General features: G+C 41.7%; 1 protein-coding gene across 1 annotated transcript in view; it reads right to left on the bottom strand.

Annotated features, from left to right (window-relative positions):
- The window catches only part of LOC309567900 (synaptotagmin-1-like), a 417,492-nt gene that overhangs the window by 179,433 nt on the left and 211,041 nt on the right, over nt 1–27,018 (bottom strand). The window contains exon 2 of the mRNA XM_082273424.1: nt 13,169–13,335. Coding sequence (XP_082129550.1) covers nt 13,169–13,328 — 160 coding nt within the window. The 5' untranslated portion in view covers nt 13,329–13,335. The remainder of the gene's footprint in view (nt 1–13,168; nt 13,336–27,018) is intronic.

The raw sequence follows: 27,018 nt of genomic DNA, 5'->3' as shown, positions 1-27,018 counted from the left end.
TTTATATTTTGCCACAAGTTCCGGGAAATATATATATATATATATATATATATTTTTTTTTTTTACACAAAGTTGTCAGTAAATGATATATTGCTCACACATGCCATGGGTATATGTGAACTGACACCCCAAAATACATTCTGCTGCTTCTCCTGAGTACAGGGATACCCCATGTGTGAGACTTTTTTGCAGTCTAGCCGAGTACAGGACCCCGAAAACCAACCTCCACTTTCAGGCTTTCCAAGGGCGTAAATTGTTGATTTCACTCCTGACTACCTATCACAGTTTCGGAGGCCCTAAAATTCCAAGATAGCACAAAACCCCCCCAAATGACCCCATTTTGGAAAGTAGACACCCCAAGCTATTTGCTGAGAGGCATGGTGAGTCCATGGAATATTTTATATTTTGCCACAAGTTCCGGGAAATATATTATTATTATTTTTTTTTTGTTTTTTTTACACAAAGTTGTCAGTAAATGATATATTGCTCACACATGCCATGGGTATATGTGAAATGACACCCCAAAATACATTCTGCTGCTTCTCCTGAGTACAGGGATACCCCATGTGTGAGACTTTTTTGCCGTCTAGCCGAGTACAGGACCCCGAAAACCAACCTCCACTTTCAGGCTTTCCAAGGGCGTAAATTGTTGATTTCACTCCTGACTACCTATCACAGTTTTGGAGGCCATGAAATGCCAAGACAGCACAACCCCCCCCCAAATGACCCCTTTTCGGAAAGTAGACAACCTGAGCTATTTGCAGAGAGGCATGTTGAGTATTTTGCAGATCTCACTTTTTGTCACAAAGCTTTGGAAATTGAAAAAAGAGGAAAAAAAAATGCATTTTCCTGTTTTTTCTTCATTTTCCAAAAAAAATTAGAGCTGCAAAATACTCACCATGCCTCTCAGCAAATAGATTGGAGTGTCTACTTTGCAAAATGGGGTAATTTGGGGGGGTTTTGTGCCATCTTGGCTTTTTATGGACTTCAAAAGTGTGATAGGTAGTAAGGAGTGAGATCAACAATTTACGCCCTTGGAAAGCCAAAAGGTGCGCATTGGTTTTCCGGGTCCTGTACGCGGCTAGACTGGCAAAAAGTCTCACACATGGGGTATCATTGTACTCAGGAGAAGCAGCAGAATGTATTTTGGGGTGTCATTTCACATAAACCCATGGCATGTGTGAGCAATATATCATTTACTGACAACTTTGTGTAAAAAAAAATAAAAAAATAAAAAAAAAAATTTTTCCCGAAACTTGTGGCAAAATATAAACTATTCCATGGACTCACCATGCTTCTCAGCCAGTAGCTTGGAGTGTCTACTTTGCAAAATGGGGTCATTTGGGGGGGTTTTGTGCTATCTTGAAATTTCAGGGCCTCTGAAACTCTGACAGGTAGTCAGGGGTAAAATCAGCAATTTACGCCATTAGAAAACCTGAAGATGTGGACTGGTTGTCGGGGTCGCGTACACAGCTAGGCTCCCAAAAAGTCTCACACATGGGGTATCCCTGTACTCAGGAGAAGCAAAAGAATGTATTTTGGGGTGTCATTTCACATATTCCCATGGCATGCATGAGCAATATATCATTTAGTGACAACTTTCTGTAAAAAAACAACAACAAAAAAAATAATAATAATTTTCCCGAAACTTGTGGCAAAATATAAAATACTCCATGGACTCACCATGCCTCTCAGAAAAAAGCTTTGGGTGTCTACTTTTCAAAAAGGGGTCATTTGGGGGGTGTTTGAACTGTCCCGGCATTTTATGCTCAATCTTAGCCACACATCACCCACTCTTCTAACCACTTGAAAATCAAGCCTTTTCTGTGCCTTTTTGTTTACATGAAAAAATATTTTTTTTTTACTAGAAAATTACTTTGAACCCCCAAACATTATATATTTTTTTAAAGCAGAGGCCCTATAGAATAAAATGGTGGATGTTGCAAATTTTTTTGTCACACGGTATTTGCGCACAGATTTTCCAAACGCAATTTTTGTGAAAAAAATACATTTTTTTTTAATTTATTGCACAAATACACTATATAATTCCAATTTTTTTGGTAAAATTTAAAAGATGATCTTATGCCGAGTTCATAGACACCTAACATGACATGCTTTAAAAATTGCGCATGCCTGCGCAGCTGCAAAAACATACGTACATTTTTAAAAACCTTTAAAAGTCTCTACAGGTTACCACGTTAGACTTACAGAGGAGGTCTACTGCAAGAATTACTGCACTCGATCTGGCGATCGCGGCGATACCTCACATGCATGCTGCAATTGCGGTTTACATATGACACTAGACCACCGCTTGCGTGCGCCATTGCGCGCAAGCACCGGGGGAAAGGGGGGGGGCTCAATTTTTTTTTTTTTTTTTCTTTTTTCTTTTGCTTTTTTATGTTATTTTGACACCTTTCCTTTCATTTTTTTTTTTTTAAATCATTTTTATTGTTATCACAGTGAATTTAAATATCCCCCATGATAGCAATCTGTGGTGACAGGTACTCTTTTTTAAAAAAATTGGGGTCTTTTAGACTCTAGATCTCTCCTCTGACCTTAACGCATCTGACCACACCAAAATTGGTGTGATAAAATACTTTCCCAATTTCCCAATGGCCCTGCTTATTTCTGGCGAAACAGAAGTCATGAAATGCTCGTAGCCTCCGGCATCTTAGGCCATAGAGATGATTGGAGCCATTCTCATCTCCAATTAGCTCTATGGTTAGACAATTGAACCACCGGCTGCACTCTCGGGTTAACCGGTGGGACAGGAGAGCCCGAGAAAAACCACGGAAGGCTGCGGAAGGCGGCGGTGGGGGGGGGGGAGGCCCCTCCCACTGCATGTAAAAGCAGTCTAGCGGCCAATTACCTGCTAGGATTGCTTTTACATGTAAGCCGACCGCTGGCTGTAAAAAACGATACCAAGATGATGCCTAAATCTGCAGGCATCATCCTGGTATAACCACTCAAAGTCCAGCAACGTACCAGTACATTGCTGGTCCTTGTTTGGCATATAGGTTTTTTTTTTCATGCAGCCTGTGGGCTGAACGGAAAAAAAGAGAACCTATCAGAAATCAGCACAGGAATAATGCGTAGTATTACTCATCATTAACCGCCCAAACAACCACCCACTGAATTTAATGATGGGTATACACGACACTATCCACGTATACCAAAATAGGATTTTAACTGCAGTGCTGAAATCAGAAAATCACCACAGCTGCTATCAGCAAAGGTATCCATATATGCTGAGCGCAAACACTGTTTGTGTCAGAATATATAAAATCAATGCGTGGTAGCCGACGAGTACCTGCTAGAGAAACAGGTCACAAAAGAATGAAAAAACAAAGGACATTAAAAAAAAGTACAGTAGGAAGAGTAGGACATATAAAATGACTGACACAACAAAAGTTTTTGGATTCTCATCATTAACCGCCCAAACAACCACCCACTGAATTTAATGATGGGTATACACGGCGCTATCCACGTATACCAAAATAGGATTTTAACTGCAGTGCTGAAATCAGAAAATCACCACAGCTGCTATCAGCAAAGGTATCCATATATGCTGAGCGCAAACACTGTTTGTGTCAGAATATATAAAATCAATGCGTGGTAGCCGACGAGTACCTGCTAGAGAAACAGGTCACAAAAGAATGAAAAAACAAAGGACATTAAAAAAAAGTACAGTAGGAAGAGTAGGACATATAAAATGACTGACACAACAAAAGTTTTTGGATTCTCATCATTAACCGCCCAAACAACCACCCACTGAATTTAATGATGGGTATACACGGCGCTATCCACGTATACCAAAATAGGATTTTAACTGCAGTGCTGAAATCAGAAAATCACCACAGCTGCTATCAGCAAAGGTATCCATATATGCTGAGCGCAAACGCTGTTTGTGTCAGAATATATAAAATCAATGCGTGGTAGCCGACGAGGGACCTGCAAGAGAAACAGGTCACAAAAGAATGAAAAAACAAACTAAGGACATTGAAAAAAGTACAGTAGGAAGGAGAAGGACATATAAAATTACTGACACAACAGTTTTTGGATCCTTTTATTTTTCTAACTGTTTCTTGATTTGGGACTGCGATCTTCTGCGATCTTCTCTTCCAGCTTGGGTCTCTCAAAATGTCGATGGACATCCAACATCTTTCGAGACCCTGTGTTTATGTGCCCTACACTGTGTCGTGCTGTACCCTACGCTAATACTCCACTAGTGTATGGTAGCGCTCGAAACATTCCCCGATGCAGAGACCAGGTTGGTCAGGACATTTGGGACAATAATAACGGGTGTCACGCCTAAATCCGCGCCTGCTACAGACACGACATCTTTTTTGGGGGTATCTTTGGGTAGGGGTACTCGGGAGGACATAAGGAAAATGCCTCTCATGCAGCCGGCTCACTGCATCTGGAAGGGGAAGTTGGGCAGGCATGCCTCCTGGGTACAGGTAGGCAAGGATGATCTCTTCCTGGAATTCCCGGAAAGATCCAGTTCGTCCTGACGCCCTGTATAGGACAAAGGCGTTCAGCATAGCCAATTGGTAAAGGTAAACAGACACTTTTTTGTACCAGCGTCTGGCTTTACGGGCAACTAAATACGGCGCCAAAAGCTGGTCGTTAAGGTCCACCCCTCCCATGTTAAGGTTATATTCGTGGACACAGAGGGGTTTCTCCACAACGCCAGTTGCCGTAGTGATTTGGATCGTCGTGTCTGCGTGAAGGGAGGACAGAACATAAACATCCCGTGTATCCTTCCACTTCACCGCAAGCAATTTGTCCGTTTTCAAGCAGGCTCTCGCCCCCCGACTAAGACGGGAATTTACAAGCCGTTGGGGGAAGCCCCGGCGATTAGGTCGCACGGTGCCACATGCGCCAATTTGTAAATCGAGAAGGTGACTAAATAGTGGCACGCTTGTATAAAAGTTGTCCACGTACAAATGGTACCCCTTTCCGGATAAGGGTGACACCAAGTCCCAAACGATCTTACCGCTGCTCCCTATGTAGTCTGGGCAGTTGGGGGGCTCCACACAGCTATCTTTTCCCTCATAGACCCGAAAACTAACTGTATAGCCTGTGGCCCTGTCACACAATTTATACAGTTTGACCCCGTACTTGGCACGCTTGCTGGGGAGGTACTGTTTCATAGCAAGGCGGCCAGTAAATTTAATCAGGGACTCGTCAACGCAGACAACTTGTTCGGGGGTAAACAAGGCTGCAAACCGCTGATTGAAGTGGTCTATGAGGGGCCGAATTTTGTGGAGCCGATCGTATTCAGGGTCTCCCCGAGGACGACAGATTTCATTGTCGCTGAAATGCATGAATCGCAGAATTTGCTCGTATCTCCCCCTGGACATGGAGGCAGAGTACATGCGCATATGGTGAACTGGGCTAGTGGACCAATATAGCCGCAATTCACTCTGTTTAGTTATGCCCATGTGGAGGGAAAGGCCCAGAAAGATCTTAAATTCGGAAACCGTTATAGGTTTCCAGCCGAATTGTCTGGCAAGGTGTGAATTTGGGTTGGCGGCGATGAACTGTTGTGCATATAAATTTGATTGATCCACAATCGATCTGTAAAGATCTTCCGTGAAGAACAGCTCATAAAAGTTTAGGGGCGTAAAACCAGCTGTCTCCACGTGGATTCCAGGTTGGGCGGTGAATGGGGGAAGTACTGGCGCTGTAGTATCGGTGGGTTGCCAATTAGGATATGCCAGCGCATCAGGGAGGGCACTATGGGCTCTACGGGCCTGTCTACGAATACGCGGTGGCTGCGGGCCACTACTTGTGCTAGCCACCGCACCAGCTTCAACTGCACTTAGGGGACTCGCCACGTCACCAGGTCTTACTGCAGTGCTGGTTGTACTAGGTCCAGGTTGTACTAGGCCGCTGGCGCTTGCCAGGTCGCCAGAAAAATGAGCGGCACTAGTACCCACACTCTGCTCCATACGAGCACCCTGCGATTCCTGCATCTCAACAACTTCAGAATGGGGTCGGGTACGCCTGGGTCTAACAGGGACCCATCTGTCGTCGGAGCTATCTGTCAGGGAGCCGCTGCCGTCATCAGGTTCATATACTGACACTAATTCGGTCATTGTAGCTTCCCCTTCGCTATCAGATGACTCGGTCAGCATATAACTGAGAAGCTCTTCATCCCTGTACGAACGTTTGGTCATTTTGGTAACTAAATTTACTCGTACAGTGATGCGACTCACAGGTAATAAAAGCACCTGGTTGTCGAAGATTATTTCAAGCGCTACAAAAAAAAACTGCTAATGCTAGCAGGGATCAGGCCTGACTCTGCTAACACAGCGGTTTTGTGTCTTGTGTTTTTTTGCAAGTGACAGTAATCTATTGATTACTACACTTGCCTGGGTGAAAGGGTTAAACGCAGGTGCTGGCCGGAATCAGTACTGATCGTGCAAACACCGCGTTTTGGGAACCCTAAACTATGGGGGCGCTAGTATAGTTCTGATCAGATCAGATATTGATCTGTTCAAACACTATACTAGAAAGGGAAGTGTAGGTGCGTGCGTGCGTGCGTGTGTGGCAATCAAGGGGTTACTTCTAAACTATGCGCTGGGGATCTGGGGGGGGGGGTGGCGGGGACCCTAAACCTCCTTTGGGAAAGAAACTAGCTAGCTAGCGCAACCTCAAGTCACAATGACACCAATACAAAATACAGTAAAAACAGTATATTATGTGTGTATTAGTGCTAATGTGACAGAGGGTGTAGGGGTTAACGGGATGTGATCAGGGGGGGATCAGGGGTTTAAATCTTTATTGGAAGGGGCTGGCGGGTATCCTAAGGATAAAAGGAACGGTGGCAAGCGCTAAACCTGGTCACAAGTCACACTTATACAGGTATATAGAAAATGCTATATACTGTATACAGTGTGTGTTATGGCAGGGGGTGTAGGGGTGATCAGGGGGGGATCAGGGGATTAAATCTTTATTGGGCGGGTGGCGGGGACCCTAAACCTCCTTGGGACACAAACTTAGTCGCCTGCGCTAATTCTGATCACAATCACACTAATACAAAAATACAAAAACACTGTATATTACGTTTGTATTAGTGCTGATGTGACAGAGGGTGTAGGGGTTAACTAGCGGTGATCAGGAGGGGATCAGGGGGGATCAGGGGCTTAAATCTTTATTAGGGGGGGGTGGTGGGTAATTCAAGTGGAAAAAGGGGGGTCGCAAGCGCTAGACCTGACCACAAATCACACTTATACGGGTATATAGCAAAATGCTATATACTGTATACGGTGTGTGTTATGGCAGGGGGTGTAGGGGTGATCAGGGGGGGGTCAGGGGCTTAAATCTTTATTGGGCGGGTGGCGGGGACCCTAAACCTTCTTGGGACAGAAACTTAGTCGCCTGCGCTAATTCTGATCACAATGACACTAATACAAAAATACAATAACACCGTATATTGCGTTTGTATTAGTGCTGATGTGACAGAGGGTGTAGGGGTTAACTAGCGGTGATCAGGGGGGGGTCAGGGGAGATCAGGGGCTCAAATCTTTATTAGGGGGGGGTGGGGGGTAATTCAAGTGGAAAAGGGGGGGTCGCAAGTGTTACACCTGTTCACAAATCACACTTATACAGGTATATAGGTATATGCTATATGCTGTATATAGTGTGTGTTGTGTCAGGTGCTGTAGGGGTTAATCGGGGGGGCGATCGGGGGTGAAATGTGCCTATCTAACTGTGTGTGGGTGTGCTTGGTGCAGTACTCACAGTAAGATGTGCTCTCCTCTCACGCTGGATCCAAAAAGACCGTTGTGGGGGGAGGGCACATCTCCTCTAAGCCTGTGTTTACATTTCACAGGCTTAGAGGGAGATCTGATTGGGCAGGACCGATCAACAGGTCCAGACCAAAAATGATTGGCCTGGACCTGATGACTGATCGGTTCTGAACCCAATCGAGCCATCGGTGTCGGCGGGCACGCGCGGGAGCGCGCACAGGACCGGCAGGAAGTAGCGACGTAGACCTACCTCACTCTGCCTGGCCGGGGCCGACTGCCGCAGTAAATATACTGTGCGCAGTCGGCAAGTGGTTAAGCGCTTTTGCCACTTATGAGAATGAAGGTCAGGTGAGTGTTACCCTAAAGCAGCCTTTCTCAACCTTTTCAACACAGAGAAACCCTGAAAATAAATTTCTGGTCTCTGGGAACCCCTGCTAAAAAATAAAAATCTACAACTCATGACACATTAGTGTGACAGTCAGTGGGAAGAATGCTCCTTACTCTTGTCATCATTGGGAAAAATTACCCCTTACAGATAGCTAAAAGGAACAATGGTGTCATTGGAAACTTATCTGAGAGGCAGAAATTGCCTATTGCCCAAAGAACCCCTAGCAACCTCAGGAGGAACCCTAGGGTTCCACAGAACCCTGGTTGAGAAACCCTGATCTGCTTTACTCACTTTAGTGGTGGATTTAAGGTTAAACATCTTCAGCAAAAACTAACACCTGTGTGTGACACTTATTTGGACTTTTATTTTAAAGACTCCTAATTTGCCTTTAGCATAAACCTCAGAAGGGCACTAATTCTCCATAAGACAAGTATTAGATAAAATGGCTTAAAGCACATCTAAACCCAAGAACAAAAATTGATAGCATTGCAGCTTACAGATCGATAGAAGTGGTGGGTGCATTGGTTTTCCACACAGTTTTAGCCTGGTAATCCTGCCATTAAAGTGGACCTTCGCTATGAAACACAATGTGGGCATACCTGGCTCCCCCCCTCCCTCCACCACAATTGGGTATAATTTTTTTGAGTGCTTTATTTTTGTTTTGGTGCTGCAAGGCAACTCTTCCTTCTTTCTCGCCTAAGCAAGAATGACATTGTGCACACATGCCCAGATGTGCTGAAGGTCTCTGCCAGGATTTGGGACTCGTCAGATGCCAATGCGTAGTATATTTCCTTGAGCAAGTACACAACCTCTACCACCTCTTTTCCTGCACATGCGTGAGCACAGCTTAGCGTGTGCACAGATGTGCCGTAGGGCTCTCCTAGGATCCAAAGGCCGGGCAGAGCCCTTGGGCACATATGTGCATGTGCTGGAAGTGACAGGGGATAGAGCCACAATCAAGGGGACTGAAGTTCCTCTTTAACATACCTGCCCTAGGGTGACAACTCTACTAAGCAGCATTATCACCCTGGAATATGGAATGTGTTAGGGCTACTTAACACTGTGTTAGGACTACACAACACCTCCTTCTCTTTTTCATAACAGGGAAAGGTGTTTGTAGTCCATAGATATAGCAGTATAGCAGGGAGAAATGTTAACTAATAACAGTCCCGAGGCAGAGAGCACAAGAAGTTGTTAGCGCAAAAGATTTCTGGTTGGATGCACACCATTTTTTTTGCGCTGGAGTGACGTCATTGTGGCTCCGGCCAATCACAGCACCGGAGCCTGCGAACCCAGAAGAAACACCAGGGAAGATGTCGGCCATGTCAGCGGTGTGCAGGCGCCGCTGTGGGGGCTTTGTTCTAAGGTAAGTATTTCATAATGAGCTAGTATGCGATGCATACTTGCTCATTATGCCTTTTTCTTACAGGGTTTTTTTATTTTATTTTTTAAATAGGTTTACAACCTTTTTAAGGAGTTTGTATTTTTTTCTTTCATGTGTGGACTTTTTTTCACTGCACACGTGATTAATATTTGGGATTATATGTTCATTATTTCTATATTTTTTCTATTTAAATTTTTTATGTTACCACTTATGGCACTGAAATGTTACAAGCACATGTATGATATTGTTTGATATGTACTGAGGATTATAGCAAGTAGACAGCAGCTGCTTTTTTTTTTTTTTTTAATTTACATGAGACAGAGGTGTTAATTTTGTATATATCCTCCGGATCTGGTATTAGTTAGCATTTTTCCCTGCTATACTGCTATATCTATGGACTACAAACGCCTTCCCCTGTTATGGAAAAGAGAAGGAGGTGTTATTTAGTCCTAACACAGTGTTAAGTACCGGGATGGGATTCTTTTATAATGCAGACAATACCTATATATATATATATACCATATATATATATATATATATATATATATATATATATATATATATATATATATATATATGTGAATCTGTCAATGTACAAGTCTATCTTTATTGTTAGTTGTTATTCTTTCCATTGAGTTTTTTTTTGTTGAGTATTTGAAGGTTGGTCAAACACAACTGAAGGTATTGGTGGTAAGAAACACCATAAAATAAAAGTTGGGAAACAATGGTATATAATAGTAATCTGCAACAAGCGTCTCAAAAAGAACCACACATTAACTTCCATTTCCACATTTTTTACCAATATCTACACATCATTTCTAATATTTTCCTTTTTATTTCTTCCACCTCTATGCATTTTTAATTTAGGTGAAAAGGATAAGGATGAATACAACAGCAGAGCGAGAACTGAAAATGTGTGTTTTGCCATCATCCATTCTTAATGAATGGAGATAATTCAAATCAGTGCTCAGTAGAAGCCATATTAACTGGGAATGTATTGTTAAATTATTAAAAGCATAAAGCTTGTCTGTCTCATGCATTTTCAGTGCATCCCATTCACTGAGCCAAGCAGCTAATGTGTCAAAGCAAGAATGGCGGTGAGAAGTTTCATTTATTTATATGTTTTGGGCATTTGCAGTTTTCTTTCTCTGACAATTTGTGATGATACAGAAGAACCATTTAAATTATAAATCCACTTTCCTAACATGTTGAACATCTGATATGAGATAGTAACATCTACAAACATTATTATTTATCTTTTACATTATACCTGTAGTAGAATGTCAATGATTGTCAGTTTACAAAGATCTGGAGTTTTTTTTTTTTAGACACAGTTGCATGGTAAAAAATACAAGTAGTGACAGTGGGAAGAGCAAGGGGTTTTATGGCATACATACGTTGATTTACCAAATCTGGAGAGTGCAATATCTGGTGCAGCTGTGCATGGTAGCCAATCAGCTTCTAACTACAGCGTGTCCAATTAGCCCTCGTCCACAATTTCAAAACCGCATGTCAGTGTGCATTTGGGGGCGATTTGACAGACATCTGTGCGGGTTCCTACACAGATGTCTATTGACATCAACCCCCAAAGTCACCAAAAGTAGTGCAGAAATGACTTTTGGGAATTGGTTCGGTGCCACAAAGTTGGCATCGCACCGATTCAGACGCTGTAGGCAATAGGCTCTGATTTGGCATGCGATTTGACATGTCAAATCGGCCCGATGTGAACGGGGGCTTAGGCTTTGACAAAAAAACCTGAAAGTTGATTGATTTCTATGCAGAGCTGCACCAGATTTTGCTTTCCCCAGTTTTACTAAATCAACCACACAGTGTCATACTGTCAAAAAACTATACATGCTAACAATTTTTACATTTTCACTTCAGTTCCACTTTAACATATCAGAATTGTTGGGAAATTTTTATTTTGTTATAAATGGGATATAAAACAGACCTTTTGGGGCTCAGATGTCTGTTTCCCAACTTACATGGTTCTGTTGTTACTCCCACACATACGCTAACCCTCCCTTTGATCCTTGGGATTCCTCTGCAGTTTAAGAAGTTTAAAGATGCTATAGGAAGACTTGTGCCATTGGACTATTTAAAACTGAGTTTTAATATTTTTGCTTTCTCTGGTCCCTCCCTCACCCCTCATCAACATGCTAAAAAAATGTTCAAATAAGCTTTTCCATTTTTATACCTTAGTTTTGACCCAGTGATGTTATTATTATATCTCTGTGCTTTCCTATGTAATGCAGGCAGATTATGGCTGGTGGGAGGCACCAGTAGCATCATAGTACATCTCAAGAGTCCTCAACCCTGATGCAAGCAGTGGGCTGTTTCTTGGGAGGAGTTATGTATTTGCATGCAGGTAATGCCCACGGGGGATACTGAGCCTCCACAACAGAAATAACTGAAATCCAATAAATGAAAGGGGCAGGCCAGGGAGATTAAGCTTGGGGAGGAAAGGGTTAGTTGATGCTGAATGTCCATCAGCCTTTCTAACTTGCTGCAAGCTCACAGTGTGCAGTGACATCAGAGTAAGCAATTTCAGTACACAAGAGGAGCCTTTAAAACTGTACAAGACTGAATAAAGTTAAGGTTTGAATTCAGCTCTACGTGATAACTGGACTCTAAGGTTAAAAGAGAAGTTCAGGAATATGAAAAACTGAAAAATAATATTCACCTGGATGGCTGCAGCTGTCCCTGCTGCCTCTAAGATCAAGAACTGGGCGATCAAACACCACTGATCGCTCAGCTCTCAGTCCTAAGCCTGCAAAGAGCTGGTAACTGTTAGTCACCGGCTCTTTGCTCTGCCCCTCCAGCGCTTACTAGAGTGCTGGGCTGTGGAGGGGGCAGGAGCAGCTGGCTAAGATTCTCAGCGGCTCACTGAGAGGCTGAGTCAGCTGTCAGTGCAGGCTTCTGGGTGGATCTTGACCATATGGCCGGGATCTATTCAGAGTCTTGACAGGCTCTGTGACATCAGCTGACAGCGGATCACAGGACTGCAGAGCGCACTGCACTCCTGTGACCCACAGGAGAAGTATGGCCAAAAAAACTTTGGCCACACTTCTCCTTTAACTTAGCAGAACAGTGCTTATTATGACTAAAAGCAAGGGAATTTTGCATGGGCTCCTAACTTTCATAGGACCCAGTTCATCTGATCTTTGCAACTCTTGCTAAACATAGGTTCAAATAAGCATAAAGGTCTCCTTCTGTGGGACCCAGCAGTAACTACGACTTCTGAGACATTGGTTCCTATGATACCCCCCTGATTTTCATTTGAATTTTTAAAGCACCAGCAATACTTTCAGTTTTAGGAAGATGATTGCCACATGATAAATGAGCAAACCAAATCTTTGTTTTCATCAGAAAATATTGTAAATCCATTAGGGACCTTTAAAGCTATTTAAATAACACCTCAACCTTTCACTTTTACTCGCCCCTTCAATAACCTTTCAGCATAGCTACCTTTGCAATTTGTGTGATTAATGTCTTCTCTCAGCTCAAGCTTCCTTTAAAACTACATAGTTGTAAAAATTTAATGTGACAGTCTCTCCTCCTGGACAAATGGAGATACATTGATTCTTAGCACACAGAATCCCAGGAATATGAATACCAGATATCACTTCTACTTACTTGGTAGTTTGCTCAGTTCATTCATAAATTTGTCCTTCATGTCAGAAAAGACATTATGCTTGGTTGATATATCTGTGCCATTTTGATGGGACTCCGGCAAGACTGTTGCATGCATTGTCTGTTCAGATGCAAACTCTGCAGATCTACGCTCCTGGTTCATTCTGGAGCTGTGAAAGTATAAAGAAATAACAGTAAATATGTGGATAATGAATAAGAAAATGCATTCTGTCTAATACACAAAACGAGGAAGGAAAAAGGAAGTATTGTGATTAATATTATTATTCAGGATTTAAATAGCGCCAACATGCATTAGGGTAAAAAACCTTGAGCCTTTTAACAACTTTAGGATACAGGGATCCAATTGATAGCACACTGAGAGATGGTCTGCTTTCTTCTAAACTCCTTACCAGTGTTGCCAACCGTCGGTATTTATACTGGCAGCCAGTAAAAAACTGTAATTTTTCTCCTGCCAGTAAATGCCAGTGATAAGAAAAGGTTGCCAGTAAAAATAATGGCTGTGACGCACGGCTCGGAACTGTGCATGTGCAGTTTCAGTCCTGAGCTGGCCAAGACCATCCAAGTGCCTGATACAGTGTGTTCAGACAGTGCAGGCGGGGGCTGGTCTGGTGGAGGCAGTGCCTGAGGATGTCGTGTGATGTCATAGTGCAAGAGAGCCCAGCGGAGTCTCGTGTGGGTCTGTGGGATGGGAGCAAGGAAAGCCAGGAGCGGGACTGTCAGTGCTGTTTGGACTGGAGTGGACTGAAGGGACCACCTAGTGTGGAGAGAGACTGTCACTCAGGAGGGGATGTGTCATGTCAGTGAAGTGTCATCATCATCTGTGCTGCTGCACACTGCTGTCAGTGTCACTGTGAGAGTCAATTTCATGTGTGTGCGCCCATTCGAATTTCTTGTTCTGTCCCTGAGCTACTTACTATTTCACAAATAAAATAAAAAATGTTTTTTGGCCCTAATATGTACTTTAGATCAGATTGGTAATTGCATATTGTACTTATTTGTAGCCTAAATACTGAAATTTGCACTTAAAACTGTAATTGTGTAACCTTTGGAAATGCCAGTAAAAACTTGGCTGTGCCAGTAAATTTTGGGTGTTGAGTCAGTAAATTTCAATCTGGTAAGTTGGCAACACTGCTTCTCACTCAAGATGAAAACTAACAGGGCCAGAGAAAATGAACAAAATGAATATAATGGAGCCAAAAGGAAATCATTTTTAAGTCCCGGTTCACACTATTGCGATGCAGGAACACTGCAAATATACTGCGTGTTCCCGCATCGCATCCCCAGAACAGGCAGTTCATACTGCCATATGCGATATGCTGGGGGTGTCAATTCAGAGTCAATTCACCGCACAGACATCGCATGTGATTTTAGGAGCAGTGCGTACTGAATCATATGGAATGTCTGTGATCGCATAAGTGTGAACCGGCACTAAGACATATCACTAAACATGCTTCAAAATAGATGAGTTCTATGTCCCATACTCTTCTTAATATGAAAAGAGGACATAGTGTACAGGTGTCTTTTTCATTTTGCCTATGCAACATTCATTGGAAGAACCTTAGTCTCTTAACACCAGAAAACCTACCTAGCTTCTGCACCAGCCTTTTTCTACCTTAGAACTTCTAGGTTCCCCATGCAAGCTACCACCTAAACATGGTAAATTTCCTGAACCCAAAGGAGCTTTAAGGCTTGAAATCCCTTTCCCTAAGCCTCAGCACACACAGCGGTCCATGCAGCTAGAGACTGTGGGGATCTACAGTCATTGGTGAGACTGTTTTATGTAACATTTAGCTTTTGGGTTGCTCACCAGTTCAAAAGCCTGCCTTTCTTAAAAACACAGTCTAATTCAGCATTTAGTGACCAAAATAATTAAACTGAGACCTTTATTAATTTATGTTTTTGTCTGTACCTACATGGTCTATGGAATTCAAACTCATGATTCCCATGTTAGCTAGTTAAACTGTCATACGGAATGATCTAGAGGTAACAAATTGCCTAGGTTTATATGAAGCCGTGAGGTACAAGGCTAAAGCTCCAGTATCCACTTATGCACCTAGGGATAATAGTAATTCCAAAGATATCAATTCTGATCACACAACTGTTCCCCCACTAGGATATGGAATGACAGACCCTGATCACCCTGACATGAGACACACGCCAGTTTTACAGCTCACAGCACACCGGGGAACAGTTTCCACAGGAACATAACAAAGAATCATTTGGTTTAACTAGTGAGTCAGACACCCAATGGCCCCATTATATATATATATATATATATACCTCCTTTAATATTCAAAATTTTTGACATCTCAATTACCAGGAGAGAGTGCTGTAATATTCACACTAGCTCCCCCTAATGCTTTATATAGTGATAGCCGCGCTTATTAATATCAAACACATAAACTTAAAACAAATATCCTATATACAGTCCATTAGTGTAACATAGAAAGTGACTATGATAATTCCTCTGTGATTTCAAAATCCAATTCTGTGCTCTGCACACTAATCCACACTTCTGTAACAATATCCACCACCGACTATCATGCACACTCACCAGAGCCCCTCCAATATAGGGCGTTATCCACTGCTCAGGGATAGTGGATCCACTATATTGCTCAATGTATCCTTAATTTTTCATGGTCATCCAGAGCTAGTGTAGATTATATTCCTTTCCGCTCCTCTCACGAATACTCATACAATAGAGATGTTATCATTTTTAGAATTTGTCATTTTTTTCACATTCCAGTGAGAATTTTAATAGCTGTGGCTGATGATTTATGATTAACTTATGATACACATTTTTTAGTTGTGCCAGTAACACACACTTCATAGCTCCCCCTAATATCTACTCATCGAAAACTGCAGTAAAAATACAAAAGAAAGAAAGCTATAGGGTTCTGTAATTTCACAAAACTCATCAGTTAAATAGACCTAAAAAAATACACCTAAGGTTCAAGCTGCCATTATAATCACCTCTTTGGTGGCCCATGTCTCCTACCTTCCTTCTGTTCCAGCACTGAACTTATCAGCATTCAACACTTTCATTGTCAAATGCTTGAGACCCCAGCAGGGCAATGTGACTCCTTTCTCTGACCCAAATGTCACTACAGGACTTAGCAGCGATGCAGAGGTCAGAGAATAGCATTTTCCGCAGCATGGCCTGGATGTGTTGGATGCCGAAGAGAAAGAGCTGGACAGGGTGAAAGAGTAGAAGAAACAGGCCACAGTGAGATAAATTACTCTTTTCTTGCATGGAACTTTAAATGGAAATTTACCCATAACAGTTTGATAACAATTAATCTTCTTTAACAAAAGAACATACATTCCACATTAATATTTATGCTACCAAAATAAGTATGTGCTGTACAGTATATTGTCTCCAGCATTCCCCCTGTTTCTTCTTGATGGAGGCTGGCATTTGGTTGAAGCCTAGAGCAGTCACTTCCCCATTGGAAAGTCTCCCTCTCCCTTGGCCTTAAAAACTATATGTCGCTTTCTCTAATTAAAATATGCACACTTCCAGCATTGATTATACACTATATCATCAAGAGTATTGGGACGCCTGTCTTTACAAGAGAAGGAGAAGATATTTATGTATAACACATTTTTATTATGTTTCATGTAGTATAATAATAGACAACTTGGGCATGTACACTATATTACCAAAAGTAATGGGACGCCTGCCTTTACACGCACATGAACTTTAATGGCATCTCAGTCTTAGTACATTCGGTAGGTTTCAATATTGAGTTGGCCCACCCTTTACAGCTATAACAGCTTCAACTCTTTTGGGAAGGCTGTCCACAAGGTTTAGGAGTGTGTCTATAGAAATGTTTGACCATTCTTCCAGAAGTGCATTTGTGAGGTCAGGCACTGATGTTGGGGATAAGGCCAGGCTTGCAGTCTCCGTTCTAGTTCATCCCAAAGGTGTTCCCACTTTTCCCACCCTGCCTATCATACAGCGCCCAAATGATGATAACAGCTACATTGTATGTACTAATAGACACATGGAGCATGTTTCACCAAGATAAGACAGATTACACCTTTTGGTAAGGTCCACTTTATAGATATACCTTTCTGCTAAGAAGATATCCTAAGGTTGAAAGGTGCAGTCAATTCAAAATCAAACCATGCACCTACTAGCGCACCTGTGTCTTAAAACCCTTCATGACTTGGTGATAAAAGCAAATGTAGAAGTTTTATGAATGCAGTTATCTCATTTTTTGAAGATCAAAAAGGTAATTTCGGCCCTAAAATTACAACACAAGCAATTTTTAGAAGCAGCACATGGAACAAAGTTCACACCAACCCACAAGGGTTTACTGAAACTCTTAGAACTGAAAGTCAGAAGCAACCTGTTTTTGTACTCCAAAGTATTCTGCAGATGCTTCTACAGAATAAAAAAAACATTATCCAATATCCCTGGCATAAGAGGCAATCAGGATAAAATCACACATATCCCTTTGGAAATAGAAAATAAAATCCAACAGTATAACTTAAAAGTCTACAATCTTCTCCCTGAACATTGTCTTTCCTTTCTTTTGAAGGCATACAATCAATAAGGCTACATTCACACGGTTGTATGGGTGCAGATAGTTTGCTGGACGCAGCAACAAACTGGCTAATAACTGCTTCCAGAACTTCACAGAAACACCAAATCTGAATAGATACACTCTGTGTCCAGGGTTCCTCTGTCTGTGTACATCTCTATTCACACCTAAGCACTCATATGAGTTTGCCAAAAAGTATTTATTTCTTTAGAGTCATTCCAGTAACTTTACCATTCCATTTTACTCTTACTGCAATTATGGATTATCACTTATATATGTCCTATTAAAAATTAGGCCAATATATGGTTCAAAGGATGCCTTGGGAAATCGCCATCTACTCCCCCATAACTATAGAGAAAAACTGATTTCTAATCACATATTATGTCTATGAAGGGACTTAAAGTGACACTGAGTGCTACATTTGTTTGGTTCAAAATAAAAAAGATGTTATACTTACCAGTTCCATGAAATGATATTACACAGAGATGTCCCTTGCCTCCTCTTCTCCTCTTCTGGCAGTTCCCTGCTGGCAATGTCCATTTCTCCCTTCTCTGGGTGCTTCCTTAGCAAGTCGGGTGCTAAGGAGGCACCAGTACATGCGCACTCCTGAGCTGGGCTGTGTGTGTTCACAGACTCACACAGCGCCAGTAAGCCACGCCCTTGCTCCCTCTTCACAGGAGTTTGACAGCAGCAAGAGCCTATGGTTCTTGCTGCCCTCGGTGTCTGCTGTGAGACCAGGAAGTGATGGGAGCTGTGCAGCAGCTGAGACATCACTGGAGTGGTGACAAGATACAGGTAAGAGATGTGGGTGGGTAGAGCAGGTAGTGGGCTGTTTTTTATTTTATTACAGAGAATGCCTTAAAGCTGAACTCCAGCTTTTGTTACACCTTCCATAGTTCGTTTGGGCCAAGCTGGCCTAAAAAAACGATGTCCCTCACTAAAATGTGGGACTGTTGGATGTGCTGTATAAACTGTATGTAACTGAGGCTACAAACAGCATACTGCACTGTGTTCTGGGTTCGCGCAGAGACTTCCTGTGTCATTCATGGAAGACAATAGAGTCTATCTGAGCGGTTCTCAGCCATTCATATATAATCTTACATGTTACATAAGGTTTAATATGCAAATTTTAGTGATCCTAATGATTCTCTGCATTTATTTTGCAGAATCTGGTGTCTGGTATCTCTTTGCCTACCTTGCCTTATTAACCTTACTTCTACTGCTTTTTTATCTCAAGGTTGAGTTAGTAACACCCAAAAGCAGAATTGTTATCGATGGACACAGCACTACCTCTGAACTACATACAAGCCTCACCCAATCCCAATTTGTGACAGGACAGGTCCTGTGACCATTTCCTCTGCAAATTCTTTATTGGACCAATTTCCATAAATTGACATCCCTGGCACTCAGGAACTACACAATGTTCACCTGACAGGATAGGATCACTGTCCATTCTACACTGTGGAAAAACTTACCTTGAGAAATGGAGGGATTTGATTGAGTCCAGTTGCACTCTACCTTAATCCTGGCATGTGGTCCATATGATACGTGCAGTGCTTTCATTCCTTGACACTGGATTCGGGTATGAAGAGTTCATTTATTCTAGATCATCCCCCTGCCTCCATCTGTCTTTTGGCTTTGGCACTCCACCGCTGTGGCTATTTATCTTGATATAGTTCTAATTGGACTATTCAAAGTACTCAGCAACACATTGTTCATTGATCTTATGATCAATTGTTATATCTAAAGACACTCTCCAGAAGAAGCACTATAGCACGAAACATGTAGAGAATTCTGTTGTTTTTTAGTGAATTCACCGCCACCACAGGAATTACACCATCAAAAGCCTGCACTATCGTATGACTCTAGTATTAGGTCAAAGGGCTTCTATTGGTTTCGATATACTGGTACCATGTGGTTTGGTGGGGTTCACCCATGATAAATTGAGCGTACTGTTTGTTGCTTATTAATTTTAAACAATGCTCGTTTGTATATGTACCTTGTGAACAAGGAATATTTTAAGCTGTTTTGAAATAAAATTATGTATTTTTAAGACTTATTGTCATGATGTTGTGCCAGTAAAGTCCATTTCTTATGCAATAGCATTTTTTGGTTCCCTTACATAGTTACATAGTTACTAAGGTTGAATAAAAACACCGGTCCACCCAGTTCAACATTGAATTTGTTGTTGAATTTATCTACACTGAAAAAAATAATATACATTTCATTTGGGCACAGCGTTACATGACCACGTAATTAAAAGTTAAAGTAGTGCAGTGCTAAATAACAAAAAATGCCTGGTCATGAAGGGGTAAAACCTTCTCAAGTGGTTTAACCTCATCTGCCAATATAGCTGCCCACCTCTCTATTTTATCAAGGTCTCCTTGTAAAATTGCTGTATCCTGTTATGAAGTTATTGCTCTGCTTAGCTTTGTATTATCAGCAAACACTGAGATTGAACTCATTATTCCAACCTCCATATCATTTATAAACAAGTTAAACAGAATTGGTCTCAGGACACAGCCTTTGGACACCAAGCTCACAACTCCAGACCATTCAGAAAATATGCCTTTAACCACTGCCTCTCTTCCCAGTTTTCTATTCACTTACCTGCAATCTCTTTGATGCCAAAAGGCCTTCATTTTTAGATTAGGAGTTTATAGGGTACTGTATCAAATGCCTTAGCATAATTCAGATACAGTAAGTCTACAGGTATTCCTCTATCAAAATTACAGTCCATCTCCTCATAGAATGTTAAGAGGTTGGTCTGGCACAAACAGTTCTTCATAAATCCATGTTGGTTGCTACTAATAACACTATTCTCATTGGCAAACTCTTGGATATGGTCCCTTATCATCCCTTCCAATTGTTACATACTATTGATTTTAGGCAGATTGGTCTGTAACTTTCAGGAATAAATCTTGGCCCCATTTTGAATACTGGCACCATGATTGCTTTTCGTCAATTTCCTTTTACCTCTCTATTCAGTAAGCTGTCCTTAAATATTAGGAGCAGTGGTCTGGCTATGACACAGCTAAGTGCTTTGAGAACTCTTGGGTGTAAGCCATCCGGTCCTGATGATTTGTTCACATTAAAGAGGAGCTCCACTCTCCCCCCCAAAAAATTATAAGTCAGCAGCTACAAATACTGTAGCTGCTGACTTTCAATATAAGTTCACTTACCTGTCATGGGATCCGGCGCTGTCCTCACCCGAGGTGATTCTTCAATTGGCTTTGGGTCCAGGCACCGGCAACTTAACAAAGGGAAACTGGCATTGAAGCTTTGCGAGCCACGCTGCACTTTGTGAATGGTCCCGCAGTCCTCTGGGACCTGTGATGTATCACAGAAGGCTGCAAACGAAGGAGCGGAGGGCGAACTTCTGCTCGGATCGCTGCGGCAATCTAAATGGATGTCAAAACCAGTTACCTGCTCCCCCTACCACAAAGTGCCAATTGTTAAAGAGGGGGGGGGATGCAAACAAGCTGCATTTTCCCTTTTTCTGGTCTTTTTTGAACACTGGCCTCTATCGGTCACAAGGGTACATTGAATGCAATGTTATTAACATTACTGTCTTGCCTATTATACCCCTCCTTTCTTTTGCATAAACTAAGGAGAAAAATGAACTTAAAGCGGAGTTCCGGGCACAGAAACCATTTTTCAATGAACACACCCCCGGGACAGTCAGGGCTAGCCCATTCCACAATGGCTAGCCTCTGATCTGTCCCGGTTCGCACTTACCTGCAAGATGAAATACTCACTTATAAAATTTCTTCCACAGCGTTGCCATCTCTCGTGGGCAGCTGAAGCCGGCGCGGTCCTCTTCTCCCAGAATGCGCCTGCACCGGCCCCTCCCGTCACTTCCGGTGCGGAGCCGCATTCCTCCACAGCTTCTGGGCATGCCCAGAAGCTGTTTAGCAGGGGAATGCGGCGTCGCCCCGGAAGTGACGAGCGGGGCCGGTGCCGTCGCATTGATTCCTGGGAGCGGTGACGTTCAGCTCCCAGGAATCATCGCGAGACAGGAAGTGACAGCGGAGCCGCGGCGCTGAGGGAGGAAGTACCCTGAGGTGAGTATTTTCGATCTTCAATTACAAGGTGAGTAAAAAAAAAAAAAAAGAACCTAACTATCCAATTCCTTTTCAGGTGATGGAGAACTAGCGGACGGGCACAAAAAAAAAAGATCGATTTTGTGCCCGGAACTCCGCTTATGCCTTCCCCTTATGACCAGCTTCCCCTGACCACCTTTTTTAGGGCAAACACGTTCTGACCTAGCCTTTTTTTTAAATATATTTGAAAAAAATTTGGCGATTTTTTTTTTTTTTTACTTTCCTTAGTGTCTTTCATAATCTATTTCTACTGCCTTGATTATGCTCTTGCACTTTTCATTGCATTTGTTTATAGTTTTCAGAATGCTGTTGGTGACCCATTGGCCCTACATTTTTTAAAGGATTGTTTTTCTCATTAATATGCCTATTTATTCTAAACAACAAATAAAACCTGCACTCAATAAATAGTGGCAATAAAGAATGAATAAGAATAAATATCAGCCAGCACAGGTCAATAGATAAACCTATACATAAATATATAAAGTGCAGTGCTAACAAATGGTGTAAAATGATAACCATGATCATAAAGTGCAAATATTCATGTGAAAAAATGCATAAATGTCCATAAAAAACAATTAATAAACCATGATCATAAAGTGAAAAATTCATGTATAAATTCCATGAAGTGTCCATAAAAAATTGTGCAAAATTATATAGAACGTGATGATAAACCGAACAGACTCCGTGAAGCGCCACCAATCCCATCATGAATAAAAAGGATGATCTTCCCCAATCCTTAATAAGTGCAATCACAGACACTAGACATAAGGAGAATGGACGCTTATCAGAACCAGGTGGCCTCCAAACTAATGGAAAAGCCTACAACGCTTTGTCAGGTAAGTGTCCATGGCATATGGAAACATCAATGGTATTCATTCAAACAGATGTCCAAACAGTATAGGATATCCGAGGTACATAAATAAAACAAGGGATCATAGCGTAATCCAGGAAAACCAATAACACATTTATTAACCACTTCCCGCGGAGTGGCTCGGCTGTTGTTCTGGGGCGCAGTGTGGCGATCATGGCCGTGCTGTGTTGCTAGGACATGGCGCGACCCCAATCTTGGTAAAGAGCCAATGACTTGGCTCTTTACCCATGTGATCGACTGTGTCCAATCACAGACGGTCACATGTAAATGAGGAAGTGCCGTTTATTGGCTCTCCTCGCCTCATACTGTCATAGTGTGTGGCGACCCGATCAGCGGCTCTTCCTCAAAAGGGACCCTAGAAAAGGTAATCAGGGCACTGATCATCAGTGCCCTGATTACAGAAAATCTCAAAAACAGTGCCCACAGTGCCCACCATCAGTGCCCATAGTGTTGCCAGTCAGTGCCTGCTCATCTGTACTGCCCATCAGTTTCCATAAGAGCCACCCGTCAGTGCCCATCAGTGCAACCTCTCAGTGCCCATCAGTGCCACCTTTCAGTGCCGCCTATCAGTGCTCATCAGTGCCGCCTACCAGTGCCACCTATCAGTGCGGCATATTAGTACCTCCTCATCAGTGCCACCTCATCAGTGCCCATAAGTGCCACCTCATCAATGTCCATAAGTGCCACCTCATCAGTGCCCATCAGTGCAGCCTATCAGTGCCCATCAGTGCCGCCTCATCAGTGCACATCAGTGAAGGAGAAAAATTACTTATTTTCAAAATGTACTCACAGAAAATAAGAAAACTTTTTTTTTTCAAAATTTTCTTCTTTTTTTTTTTGTAAGAAATAAAAAACCCAGCAATGATTAAATACCACCAAAAGAAAGCTCTATTTGTGTAAAATAAATGATAACAATTTCATATGGGTACAGTGTAGTATGACCGCTCAATTGTCATTCAAAGTGTGACAGCTCTGAAAGCTGAAAATTGGCCTGGGTAGGAAGGGGGTAAACGTGCCCTGTATTGAAGTGGTTAATAAAAGAGTGCACTTACAAACATCATAAGCATGACAGCATGAAACAATCCAGAAACGGGCTGTAGCGTTCCCAAAACAAAAAATCTGGCTGAAGAGCGTGGTGACGTCACGTCTGGTCCTACCCAACAGGTTTCATCATACGTTTGGCGTCATTAGGGTGTGGCTATCAGACGTGCACCACGCTATTTATACACTAACAACAGGACGGAAGTAAGCATATCAGCTCCCAATCCATTACAGGCTGAAGTGCTACATTCCGCATGTGCAGAACTCTCCATAACAGGAGAAAAGAAGGAAAAACGAAACACACTGAAGCGATGATTTTTCAAAGTAAATATGCATATCTAAGATCAATAATAGATACTGATGTAAATAGTCTAATATGCACCTCCCTAGAGATAAAAAAATATTAAATATCAATCTAAACTAGAAAAGGGGAACAAACTATAAAATTCATTGGAGCCCCATCTAGTGGTAGATAAGGGTATAACCCGTAATAATGAGAATGAAAAATTATAAACAAAAAAATGATTATATTAACTGTTATTAATAAAACAATTTACGTCCCACTCGACATGTAGTCCATATGGAACGTAATATTTTAAACAGTGAATCCACCGCATCTCCATACGGAAAATTTCTCTTTTACTATTAGATCCTCTCCAATGTGGGGTTAATTTATCAATAGCCACAAAAAAGGTGTCCTTCGAATTTCTATGATGACATTGGTCATAGTGTTTAGACATACTATGGCCGGGAAACCTTTTTTGATGTTACCAACGTGTTCCCCCAATCTCACCTGTAGGGCTCTAATAGTTTGAGCCACAGATTGTTTCCTATATTTATACTGTAACATGTAAACTACATTTTTAGTAGAAGAGGTGATGAAAGAGTTAATAAAATATTCACGACCCATCGGCTGGGACCTAAAACTCTCTATCCTTCTGCCTTTAAAGGAATTCAGTGTGCAGATATTACATATACGACATGGGAAAAAAACATTTCAAATCCTGAAAAAAGGTAGGTTTGGTGGGACGATCGATTACATTATGTGCAATTTCATGTCCCAAAGAGGGAACACCTCTGAAGATGGCACAAGGTTGTTCTGGAAGTGCTGGTCCTGATACATTATCATTTTTGAGAATCAATCAATGCTTTTGAAATATTTTCTTTATCGCATAATGCTGTATGGAATAGGAAGTAATAAAATCATTTTTAAAGGATTCATTATTGTGATCATTCTGTCTATTTGGTCCGGTAGAAATTAGATCACCTTCAAAGATCAAATCCAAATCAAGAAAGGCTAACTACATAGTACTCACAGTGCAGTCCAACTTGATATCTAGGATTTAGGTATCAAGTTGGACTGCACTGTGAGTACTATGCACAGCGGGAGCCAGACCGTGGGAGGAGCGGGCACGAGCGTCGCCGGCCTCCCGCGATCTTCACAGAAACTGACAGAGCTAAGCTGAAACACCGATCACTTTTTACCTGTCACAGAGCTCTCCCCCCACAATCAGTAAGCACAAATAGGCATACATTTAACCCTTTGATCACCCCCAGCATTATCCCCTTCCCTGCCAGTGTTATTTATACAGTAACAGTGCATATTATTTAGCCCTGATTACTGTATTAATGTCACTAGTCCCCAAAAAGTGTAAAAAATGTCAGTTAGGGGTCTGATCTGTCCGCTGCAATGTCGCAGTCCCGCTATAAATCGCTGATCGCCACCATTACTGATAAAAAAAAATAAATAAAAAGTCCAAAAATCTATCACATAGTTTGTAAACGCTATAACTTTTGCGCAAACCAATTAAAATAGGCTTTTTCAGATTTTTTTTTTTTTTTTTTACCAAAAATATGCAGCAGAACACAAATTGGCCTAAACTGATAAAAAAAAATAGATTTTTAAAAAAAAAATTTATTGGGAATGTTTTATAGCAGAAAGTAAAAAATATTGTGTTTTTTTTTTAAAATTGTCGCATTTTTTTGTTTATAGGGCAAAATCTAAAAACCGCAGAGGTGATCAAATACCACCAAAAGAAAACTCTATTTATGGGACATCAATTATATTTGGATACAGCGTCGCACGATCGTGCAATTGTTAGTTAAAGTAACGCAGTGCCAAATCTCAAAAAATGGCTTGGTTATTAGGGGGGTAAAACCTTCCGGAGCTGAAGTAGTTATTACATCGTCTTGGATATTACGAGGCACATCTTTATACATTTGGTGGCTTTGGAAAAAGTTAAATAATGCAACATCTACTAAAGATTTATTTCTAGAACCTCTTGGGCTATGTATAGTAAAGGGGCTATTAAAGGCATTGCATACTTTTGGAGGGTTTGGACATATGGTCCTGTTTGACCCTTTCCTGGTTTGGTAGGATCCACTTGGTCAAGATAAATGTACTTTCCAGAATTTTATATTTTTTCAAAAACCTCCCAATTGCAATCCCTAAGAGAGAGCTGACCAAACTTCAGCAGGTCTAATTAGTGTTATATGTGTTAGTTTTATATGGAGAAACAGACACCCTAGAATCAATAGATCCATGGTATACGCTCCCAAAACTAAGGGTGGTCTGGGAATACCAAACCTCAGTATTTATCACCAGACAGAAAAAATTGCCCACTTCGCACTTACCACAAATAACTCCGCACTTAATATGGAGGCATTATCTTGCTTTGTAGGCTCTATAGTGGCACCGATGCGGACTTCTAGTAGGTTGCATCCTCCTGTATTATGTCCTAACTTCTCATACTGCTTGGCTTTATGGGATAGACAAAAATGAGAAAAAAACTCTGCTAGCTTCACAAACCTTTGTCTCCTCTATTTCATAATCCAGAGTTTATCCCGGGACTATTCCCACATGTCTTCGGCAGGTGCGTTAATAAAGGCTTGTTTTGAATAGGTGATTTCTTATTAGGAGATAGTTTACACTTTCTGGATTATTCTAAAAGTAAACTGCCAATGCCTCCTTCAGAAATGTATAGATACAACCAGATTTCCTCTTACCTCAGGGATAAACTTAAAAGAGTCACTTATCTTTCATCTCTAAAGTTATTTGAAAACTCCTGTAAAACTAGGTCACATTTCTGGACTTGGACCACGAGCTTCCCTATATGGAACACTGGAAAAAATACCTTAATATGACCTTTGACCTACGAGATTGGCGAAACGTAGCAAGCAGTCTTTCTACGATCTCTATCAACACAGCTCAGTTGGAGCTAATTATAAAACCCTAATGAGATGGCATATGGTCCTGTCCAGACTAGC

The sequence above is a fragment of the Pelophylax lessonae genome (genome assembly GCF_965119305.1).
Source record: "Pelophylax lessonae genome assembly, chromosome: 12".
NCBI classification, from domain to species: domain Eukaryota; kingdom Metazoa; phylum Chordata; class Amphibia; order Anura; family Ranidae; genus Pelophylax; species Pelophylax lessonae.
This window is presented reverse-complemented; position numbering and strand designations above follow the sequence as displayed.